We start from the raw sequence: 11,659 nt of genomic DNA, 5'->3' as shown, positions 1-11,659 counted from the left end.
AGCCCCTATGCCAAATTTGAACGAAATCGACCGAGAATAGACCCAATAACCTAACCTAACCTAACCTAACCTAACCTAACCTAACCTAACCTAACCTAACCTAACCTAACCTAACCTAACCTAACCTAACCTAACCTAACCTAACCTAACCTAACCTAACCTAACCTAACCTAACCTAACCTAACCTAACCTAACCTAACCTAACCTAACCTAACCTAACCTAACCTAACCTAACCTAACCTAACCTAACCTAACCTAACCTAACCTAACCTAACCTAACCTAACCTAACCTAACCTAACCTAACCTAACCTAACCTAACCTAACCTAACCTAACCTAACCTAACCTAACCTAACCTAACCTAACCTAACCTAACCTAACCTAACCTAACCTAACCTAACCTAACCTAACCTAACCTAACCTAACCTAACCTAACCTAACCTAACCTAACCTAACCTAACCTAACCTAACCTAACCTAACCTAACCTAACCTAACCTAACCTAACCTAACCTAACCTAACCTAACCTAACCTAACCTAACCTAACCTAACCTAACCTAACCTAACCTAACCTAACCTAACCTAACCTAACCTAACCTAACCTAACCTAACCTAACCTAACCTAACCTAACCTAACCTAACCTAACCTAACCTAACCTAACCTAACCTAACCTAACCTAACCTAACCTAACCTAACCTAACCTAACCTAACCTAACCTAACCTAACCTAACCTAACCTAACCTAACCTAACCTAACCTAACCTAACCTAACCTAACCTAACCTAACCTAACCTAACCTAACCTAACCTAACCTAACCTAACCTAACCTAACCTAACCTAACCTAACCTAACCTAACCTAACCTAACCTAACCTAACCTAACCTAACCTAACCTAACCTAACCTAACCTAACCTAACCTAACCTAACCTAACCTAACCTAACCTAACCTAACCTAACCTAACCTAACCTAACCTAACCTAACCTAACCTAACCTAACCTAACCTAACCTAACCTAACCTAACCTAACCTAACCTAACCTAACCTAACCTAACCTAACCTAACCTAACCTAACCTAACCTAACCTAACCTAACCTAACCTAACCTAACCTAACCTAACCTAACCTAACCTAACCTAACCTAACCTAACCTAACCTAACCTAACCTAACCTAACCTAACCTAATAGGTTTTCCATTTTCCATCCCATGACTAATGTTGAAGGTCCTATCAAAATCGGACAAGCCGTTTCGATTTGGGAACCAAAACGGACAAAATGTCACAAACTGTCAATTTTGACAGATAGTATTAACAATGTCACTTGGTGCTATATTTTATCCCAAAAAGATAATTTTCACTGAAAATGACCAAAACTGTCAATCTGTCAAATTTGACTGATATGTCAAACAACTCTATACTATGTCACTTAGTACAATACAAAGAAGAGTATGAAAGGGCAACGGCAAAAGCGCAAGTGGACAGTTGGAAGGACTTCTGCCATAAACAAAGCAGAGAAGGGGTCTGGGAGGGCATCTACCGGGTAATTGGAAGAACCGCACGCAGGGAAGAGGACTCACCGCTAGAGAAGGATGGAGTAGTGCTCGATGCGAAGAGTTCAGTGCGCCTGCTAGCGGAAACTTTCTACCCCAAGGATTGTACCACTAGCGACAATGACTACCATCGTCAAGTGAGGGAGAGAGCCGACATTGTGAACGACGGGGAGCAAGATAACACTTGCGAACCCTCGTTCACAATGGCGGAACTGAAACGTGCGTACGACTCCTTCAACCCAAAGAAAGCCCCAGGGGAGGACGGCTTTACCTCTGATATTTGCCTTCACGCCATAGAAACGGACCCAGAGACGTTCCTTGCACTGCTTAATAAATGTTTAAGCCGAGGATACTTCCCTAGGGCTTGGAAAACCGCAACGGTGGTGGTCCTCCGAAAGCCTGGTAGAGGAGACTATACAACGCCCAAATCGTACAGGCCAATAGGACTGCTTCCGATCATGGGTAAAGTGTTTGAGAAGATGGTGGTGAACAGGCTAAAGTTTTACTTGCTGCCCCAAATGAGTGATCGCCAATACGGGTTCATGCCACAGCGCAGCACCGAGGACTCCCTTTATGCCCTAATGAAATACATACGAAAGAAATTAGACTCTAAAAAGATCGTAACACTAATATCACTGGACATAGAGGGGGCCTTCGATGGTGCTTGGTGGCCGGCTATCAGGTCCCGGTTGGCGGAAGAGAATTGCCCAGTTGAACTGAGACGCGTAATCGATAGCTACCTCACAGACCGAAGAGTAACAGTTAGATACGCGGGAGAGCAATACAGTCTGGACACCACCAAGGGATGCGTACAGGGATCGATAGCGGGCCCCATTCTGTGGAACTTGCTCTTGGACCCACTACTTAAAAGTTACGGGCAAAGGGGCGACTACTGCCAGGCATTCGCAGACGATGTCGTACTTGTCGTTGATGGGAATACCGCTCTGGAAATTGAAACGCGCGCAAACGCTGCTCTCGACCATGCTCGGGAGTGGGGTGTCAGTAATAAGCTTCGATTCGCACCGCATAAAACTAATGCAATGGTAATTACACGGAGGCTCAAGTATGACACCCCTCGACTGAGTATGGGCGGAACCAGCATCGCCATGGTAAAAGAGATGAAATTACTTGGTGTAACCATCGACGACAAGCTGACTTTTAACAGCCATGTTTCGAATGTCTGCAGGAAAGCGATAGCAGTCTATAAACAGCTATCTAGGGCTGCCAAGACAGACTGGGGGCTCCATCCTGAAGTCGTAAAAATAATATATGTGGCAACCGTAGAGCCCATCATACTGTATGCCGCTAGTGTTTGGGCGCATGCTGCAAACAAATTGGGTGTCCAAAAGCAGTTGGCAGTGGTGCAACGCGGAATGGCGCAGAAGATATGCAAGGCATACCGCACCGTGTCCCTCAACTCGGCGCTGGTTCTGGCGGGGATGCTCCCTCTTGACCTCCGAGTCCGAGAGGCGGCTTCGTTGTACGAAGCCAAGAAGGGAGAGTCTCTGCCTGCCCTGTGGCCTGGAGATAGAGAGGTGGAACAAATGGCATCCGCAACTGAAATGCCTCATCCTGCGGATCGCGAAGAATTGAGGGTGGTTCGCCTGGTGAACCAAGACGATGTGAACTCGAACAGTGAGTTCGATGTGCGAATATTTACCGATGGCAGCAGGCTTGAGGGCGGGGTTGGAGCCTCACTTTCTATTTGGAAGGGAGAAACCGAAACCAAAGCCCACAAGCTTGCTCTATCGAGATACTGTACGGTTTACCAGGCGGAGCTCCTTGCCCTGTGCAGGGCCACTAGGGAAGCAAAGAAGTATGCCGAGAAATCGTGTGGAGTCTACAGCGACTCTATGGCAGCCCTTCAAACAATACAAAACCACAGTTGCCTTCACCCCCTCGCTGTAGAGGCCAGAGAGAATTTAAAAGCTATGTCTCTCCAGGGTAAGGTAGTCACCCTACACTGGATTAAAGCTCACGCAGGGTTAGAAGGCAACGAGCGGGCAGACGAGTTGGCGAAAGGAGCAGCAGTAGGCTCCAAACGAAAGCCGGACTATGACCAATGCCCGGTTTCATTCGTCAAGCGTAGCATTCGCATGTCGACGCTTGACGAATGGAATCGGAGGTATAAGTCTGGCGAAACGGCTTCCATCACGAAGTTATTCTTCCCAGATGCAGTGGCGGCTTATAGGGTGACAAGGAAATCAGAGCCAAACAACCTAAAGACGCAGTTGATGACGGGACACGGTGGATTCTCTGAGTATTTAAACCGCTTCAAGTGCAAGGAGAGTCCATCGTGCGTCTGTGACAACAATACGCAAGAAACGGTGCCACATATAATATTTGAGTGTCCAGTTCATGATAGTGAGCGCTTTGATATGGAGCAAAAAATTAAAATTAGTATAACTGCCGACAAACTACACAACATAATGGCTAGTGCGGAAATGGACCAATTTATAGAGTTCTGCTTAAAAATTGTGAGAAGAGTCGTAAAAAGAAATAAAACTAGATAGAAATATATGTTTTTAAAATATAGTAAATATATTTAAGAAAAACATAAAAAACCCAGTAGGAATAATCAAAAGAGAGAGCCAAACTCGTGTCATAAGAAACGCACAATATGTATATTAGATTTAAGATAGTAATACAATAGCGAATATATGAAAAATGTAACATAGATAATAATATTAAATATAAACATGTAATAAGAAATTGTATAAAAAGCGCTACCCATGCAGTGAGCACTCATGAATAAAGTTCAAACCCTGTGTTTCCTTTTTCCCGAATAGTAAGTAATAAGTAATAAGCTGATAGGTGGGACTACCCACATAAGGAACGAAAGAGATGAATGAAAGAAAGATCAAGTATGAAGTATGCTAGTACGAGAGGTATACAAGCGAGAACTGGTATGAATGAAAAACTAGCTAGGCAAAGTCTCCGATCATGTTGGAGGAGCACTGTATAAAAAAAAAAAAAAAAAAAAAAAAAAAAAAAAAAAAAAAAAAAAAAAAACCTAACCTAACCTAACCTAACCTAACCTAACCTAACCTAACCTAACCTAACCTAACCTAACCTAACCTAACCTAACCTAACCTAACCTAACCTAACCTAACCTAACCTAACCTAACCTAACCTAACCTAACCTAACCTAACCTAACCTAACCTAACCTAACCTAACCTAACCTAACCTAACCTAACCTAATAGGTTTTCCATTTTCCATCCCATGACTAATGTTGAAGGTCCTATCAAAATCGGACAAGCCGTTTCGATTTGGGAACCAAAACGGACAAAATGTCACAAACTGTCAATTTTGACAGATAGTATTAACAATGTCACTTGGTGCTATATTTTATCCCAAAAAGATAATTTTCACTGAAAATGACCAAAACTGTCAATCTGTCAAATTTGACTGATATGTCAAACAACTCTATACTATGTCACTTAGTACCAAACTTTAGCAAAACATGTTAATTTTCAGTAAAAATGACAAAAACTGTCAAACTGTCAATTTTGACATTTTTGACAGATGTGTCAAACTACATTTTCCATCCCATGACTACTGTTGAAGTTCCTATCAAAATCGGACCAGCCGTTTCGATTTTGGACCCAAAACTGTCAAAATTTCACAAAATGTCAATTTTGACAGATTTGACAGATAGTATAAATCTACACTTTACAATGTCACTTGGTGCTAAATTATATCCCAAAATGAGAATTTTCACTGAAAATGGCAAAAACTGTCAAACTGTCAAATTTGACAGATATGTCAAACAACACTAAGTACATTAAACTATGTCACTTAGTACCAAACAATAACAAAACATGTTAATTTTCAGTAAAAATGACAAAAACTTTCAAACTGTCAATTTTGACAGTTTTGACAGATGCGTCATACTACATTTTCCATCCCATGACCAATGTTGAAAGTCCTATCAAAATCGGACCAGCCGTTTAGAAGATACAGAATTTTTCCTCAAACTGAATTTCGGTCAAGTTCGAGTCGGAATTAGCATTTTCCATACAAAATCGGTCGAGGCGCCTGATGAAGGTAATAGCAATGTTTCTCTATATTTTTACCTCTAAAAAATTAATATCTCAAAAACGGTAAGAGATAAAAAAAAATGGACTTGAAATTCGAGCTATCGGCACCACGTAGTAGGTGCACGAGGTACGGCATGCCTACCTTATATATTTTTTTCAAAATTTTTGGACGCTAAAAAAAAATTAAAAAAAATGCAAAAATAATCTAACCCGGGTCTAAAATCTTTATTTATTATCCGATTTTAATGTAAAAAACGTCATTCGATGCGCAATTATAGAAATTTTGGGGTAGGGTAGAAACCAAACACCTAATTATTATAAGTTTTTAATAAAAAATTAAAAACCGCAAATTTTCAAAAAAAATGTATGGGAGGTACCAGACGCAGGGCGATTCAATACCAAAAGCGAAAGACCATAGATAGATCAGGTAAAAAAAAGCCCCTATGCCAAATTTGAACGAAATCGACCGAGAATAGACCCAATAACCTAACCTAACCTAACCTAACCTAACCTAACCTAACCTAACCTAACCTAACCTAACCTAACCTAACCTAACCTAACCTAACCTAACCTAACCTAACCTAACCTAACCTAACCTAACCTAACCTAACCTAACCTAACCTAACCTAACCTAACCTAACCTAACCTAACCTAACCTAACCTAACCTAACCTAACCTAACCTAACCTAACCTAACCTAACCTAACCTAACCTAACCTAACCTAACCTAACCTAACCTAACCTAACCTAACCTAACCTAACCTAACCTAACCTAACCTAACCTAACCTAACCTAACCTAACCTAACCTAACCTAACCTAATAGGTTTTCCATTTTCCATCCCATGACTAATGTTGAAGGTCCTATCAAAATCGGACAAGCCGTTTCGATTTGGGAACCAAAACGGACAAAATGTCACAAACTGTCAATTTTGACAGATAGTATTAACAATGTCACTTGGTGCTATATTTTATCCCAAAAAGATAATTTTCACTGAAAATGACCAAAACTGTCAATCTGTCAAATTTGACTGATATGTCAAACAACTCTATACTATGTCACTTAGTACCAAACTTTAGCAAAACATGTTAATTTTCAGTAAAAATGACAAAAACTGTCAAACTGTCAATTTTGACATTTTTGACAGATGTGTCAAACTACATTTTCCATCCCATGACTACTGTTGAAGTTCCTATCAAAATCGGACCAGCCGTTTCGATTTTGGACCCAAAACTGTCAAAATTTCACAAAATGTCAATTTTGACAGATTTGACAGATAGTATAAATCTACACTTTACAATGTCACTTGGTGCTAAATTATATCCCAAAATGAGAATTTTCACTGAAAATGGCAAAAACTGTCAAACTGTCAAATTTGACAGATATGTCAAACAACACTAAGTACATTAAACTATGTCACTTAGTACCAAACAATAACAAAACATGTTAATTTTCAGTAAAAATGACAAAAACTTTCAAACTGTCAATTTTGACAGTTTTGACAGATGCGTCATACTACATTTTCCATCCCATGACCAATGTTGAAAGTCCTATCAAAATCGGACCAGCCGTTTAGAAGATACAGAATTTTTCCTCAAACTGAATTTCGGTCAAGTTCGAGTCGGAATTAGCATTTTCCATACAAAATCGGTCGAGGCGCCTGATGAAGGTAATAGCAATGTTTCTCTATATTTTTACCTCTAAAAAATTAATATCTCAAAAACGGTAAGAGATAAAAAAAAATGGACTTGAAATTCGAGCTATCGGCACCACGTAGTAGGTGCACGAGGTACGGCATGCCTACCTTATATATTTTTTTCAAAATTTTTGGACGCTAAAAAAAAATTAAAAAAAATGCAAAAATAATCTAACCCGGGTCTAAAATCTTTATTTATTATCCGATTTTAATGTAAAAAACGTCATTCGATGCGCAATTATAGAAATTTTGGGGTAGGGTAGAAACCAAACACCTAATTATTATAAGTTTTTAATAAAAAATTAAAAACCGCAAATTTTCAAAAAAAATGTATGGGAGGTACCAGACGCAGGGCGATTCAATACCAAAAGCGAAAGACCATAGATAGATCAGGTAAAAAAAAGCCCCTATGCCAAATTTGAACGAAATCGACCGAGAATAGACCCAATAACCTAACCTAACCTAACCTAACTCAGAACCTAACCTAACTCAGAACCTAACCTAACTCAGAACCTAACCTAACTCAGAACCTAACCTAACTCAGAACCTAACCTAACTCAGAACCTAACCTAACTCAGAACCTAACCTAACTCAGAACCTAACCTAACTCAGAACCTAACCTAACTCAGAACCTAACCTAACTCAGAACCTAACCTAACTCAGAACCTAACCTAACTCAGAACCTAACCTAACTCAGAACCTAACCTAACTCAGAACCTAACCTAACTCAGAACCTAACCTAACTCAGAACCTAACCTAACTCAGAACCTAACCTAACTCAGAACCTAACCTAACTCAGAACCTAACCTAACTCAGAACCTAACCTAACTCAGAACCTAACCTAACTCAGAACCTAACCTAACTCAGAACCTAACCTAACTCAGAACCTAACCTAACTCAGAACCTAACCTAACTCAGAACCTAACCTAACTCAGAACCTAACCTAACTCAGAACCTAACCTAACTCAGAACCTAACCTAACTCAGAACCTAACCTAACTCAGAACCTAACCTAACTCAGAACCTAACCTAACTCAGAACCTAACCTAACTCAGAACCTAACCTAACTCAGAACCTAACCTAACTCAGAACCTAACCTAACTCAGAACCTAACCTAACTCAGAACCTAACCTAACTCAGAACCTAACCTAACTCAGAACCTAACCTAACTCAGAACCTAACCTAACTCAGAACCTAACCTAACTCAGAACCTAACCTAACTCAGAACCTAACCTAACTCAGAACCTAACCTAACTCAGAACCTAACCTAACTCAGAACCTAACCTAACTCAGAACCTAACCTAACTCAGAACCTAACCTAACTCAGAACCTAACCTAACTCAGAACCTAACCTAACTCAGAACCTAACCTAACTCAGAACCTAACCTAACTCAGAACCTAACCTAACTCAGAACCTAACCTAACTCAGAACCTAACCTAACTCAGAACCTAACCTAACTCAGAACCTAACCTAACTCAGAACCTAACCTAACTCAGAACCTAACCTAACTCAGAACCTAACCTAACTCAGAACCTAACCTAACTCAGAACCTAACCTAACTCAGAACCTAACCTAACTCCGAACCGTGCCTAACCCATGTTTTGTCCAAACCACCTGGGTGTTTGTGAAAAAATGTTAACAGCGCGATCTATCTGCTATGCTTTTATAGGTGAGCGCCATCTATCGGAGTTGTCTTATTTATATTTAACACAATTTTTTTACGCTGTTGGTTTTCTGATGCTGTTTAGGGTTCCGTACCCTAAAGGTAAAAACTGGAACCTATTACTAAGATGTCTATCTGTCTGTCTCTGTCCGGCCGTGAACTAGACAGTTGAAATTTTCACATATGATGTATTTCTGTTGACGCTATAACAGCAAATACTAAAAACAAAATAACGTAAATATTTTAATAAATAATGAAGATTGTATTCATTTATTATTCCTTTCCAGGTAGGGTAAATATAAGACTAAGTTTTTAGCACTCAAAAACTTGTTCTATTTCATTCCCATTCCATTTAAAAAGAAGAAAATCATTTACAGCTAAGTAAACAGACGGACAGACAGAAGGACGGATGAATGGACAGACGGACATGAGGAAACTATAATGGATCTGTTTTTGCCATTTTGTTACGGTACTCTAAAAAGCTAAGAAACTAAGTAGACATTACTTTTTAGAAAACAACAAATTACGACAATTATTAAAAAAAAAATATTGTTCTTGACCCAGCCTTATACTTGCGTATACTTACATACAGTCGCATACATACCATCTACTACTAACGCCATCCGACGACGAGGAGCAGAGCTAAATTAATTAGTTAACTGAGGGGGTCGGTAAAAAGTTATTATGGTCATGTTTGACTGCATGAAGCTGATTTGTATTATGTTGAGTAAAACGTAACATATAAAATAAACTAGTTTTAGTCTCAAAACTCAGCTACCCAATAGAATTAGAATATCACCGCGCAACTTGTTTGCCAACTGCCTGAGATAAGTGGTAAACTAGGGAGGAAGGGAAGAAACGGTAAATTGTCAAAAGTTATACCAAAATACGAAGCAGACTTTGGACCTTACAACGAAGTAACGTGACCACATCTCCATCCTTTGCCTCTCTGGATGTTATATGACATTATAGAAAATATTTTTACGCAATTATTTGTATGGAATTCATTTTTCGCTCCACTTAACGATAATAATCTAAATAGCCAAACGAAGGGGCATAGCTGTTTATGATTATATAATATTAAATTGTATAAAACATTTTCCAGAATGTCGATATCCCGGGAGGAAAATGGGGACTACGTTTGTATGGAGAAGTGGTCTACTAGCAATTTTCTTATAACTAAATAATTTACAGGCTTTCGTTAAATATTGAAGATCTTTCAAGAATGCTTGGCAGTCCATCTACATCTAGAGGCATCTAGTGTCGAGTAGAAAAAACAAAAGTATTAACTACGTGCGCTCATAGATGGCGGTAGTAACCCCTGTGTTCGAAATGCTGTAATCGTTTACCTTAGGGTAGTATTCCACTTGTCCAATGTGCATTGCGTCTCACTCTCTCATTAAGCAAAATGTGAGTTCTCATTAAGAAAGTAGTGAAGCCCGGGAAAGGATTTTGGGATTCTTTCCACATTTCTAAATGTAATGTATCCATCCATCTATTAAGTGTTATCAATAGGAATGATTGTTGTAAAAAAAAGGTAAGTTTTTTAATACATACTAATTAATCATTTTCTAACCTAACGTAGGTTGGTCCATAGAGTAACTTATACTAGAGCGGTACTGTCATAGTAAATTTTGTAACCCCAGTAAATTCACTGCCATCTGTCGACACACTTTAAAACTAAAAATGAAGATTTATAAACATACGACAGAATGTATTTAAATATAGATAAATGATTTTTTTTATTTGCATTAATTATTTTTATGATTTTGACCCATGTTCTTTCACTGATATGCGTTAAAATTGTTAAATAACAAACGAAACCGTCAACGCCATCTATACGACTGTAGGCCAAAACTAGTAGCGCCCTCTGAACGAGAATCAAATTTTTTAGATTTTCGAGGCACGTTTTTTCCTTAGACTGTATCCATCTATTACGGAGTTATATCTATCTTTGGTTGGTCTAAGAAGCTTTTGATTGCTGGAATCGATTGGCATAAACTTTTTTTTTTTAAATCCATTAAAGACCTTTAGGTTTTAGGTTTTTAAGACAGTTTTCCTGTATCTTCAAAAGTTTCGGATTCTCTAACACTGTCCCACTTAAAAATACTCTAAGGGCGTCCGCTAGATGGCGCGCGTGCCATTGTAGGTAAAATTAGTCGCACGCGTCAGTTAATTAGTGTCGTTCATACTATAGCTCGTTAACCCGCTTACCCGCTCCGTGCAACCGCGCCTGCGAGCGGACGCCCTCATACCGAGTCGTATGGTATGCCTAAGTATAAGCGGAGCCCACAGGAGCGGCGGAAAAAATTAAAAATGCAAATAACATCAGTCAATGTTTATTGTTCACGTTTCGGTTTAAGGCCGGCGCTCTCGCAGGAGTCGCAACGCGGGGCGGCGGGCGGGTATTCTGTACACTCGGTCAGTGGTCGGCGGGCGCGGACGTGTGGGGCGCGTGCGGAGTGTGCGGCGCGTGCGAAGTGTGCGCCACCACCACGTGCGGGTGCGGCGCCGCCGCGCGCGCCAGCAGCCGCGTGCCGGCCGCAGTCGCCACCTTAAAACAACAAAGAAAATATACGTCACAAAAAAGTTGCGAGTTTTACGATTAACCCTTCGTGTGCCTTTGTCAAAATTTTCTACTGAATTAATAACCTTGAAACTGTAAATTACAGTTCAAATTGTGTGGTACGTATACGGGGCAAGACATAGGTAAGGTA

At 39.9% G+C, this 11,659-nt stretch overlaps 1 protein-coding gene across 1 annotated transcript in view; it reads right to left on the bottom strand.

Annotated features, from left to right (window-relative positions):
- Positions 1 to 11,273: 11,273 nt before the first annotated feature.
- LOC134742349 (helicase SRCAP) overlaps positions 11,274 to 11,659 on the bottom strand; it is a 42,520-nt gene continuing 42,134 nt past the window's right edge. The window contains exon 29 of the mRNA XM_063675399.1: positions 11,274 to 11,496. Coding sequence (XP_063531469.1) covers positions 11,365 to 11,496 — 132 coding nt within the window. The 3' untranslated portion in view covers positions 11,274 to 11,364. The remainder of the gene's footprint in view (positions 11,497 to 11,659) is intronic.

The sequence above is a fragment of the Cydia strobilella genome, chromosome 6 (assembly GCF_947568885.1).
Source record: "Cydia strobilella chromosome 6, ilCydStro3.1, whole genome shotgun sequence".
NCBI classification, from domain to species: Eukaryota; Metazoa; Arthropoda; class Insecta; order Lepidoptera; family Tortricidae; genus Cydia; species Cydia strobilella.
Note: the sequence above shows the minus strand (reverse complement) of the source record. Positions and strands in the feature narration are given on the sequence as shown.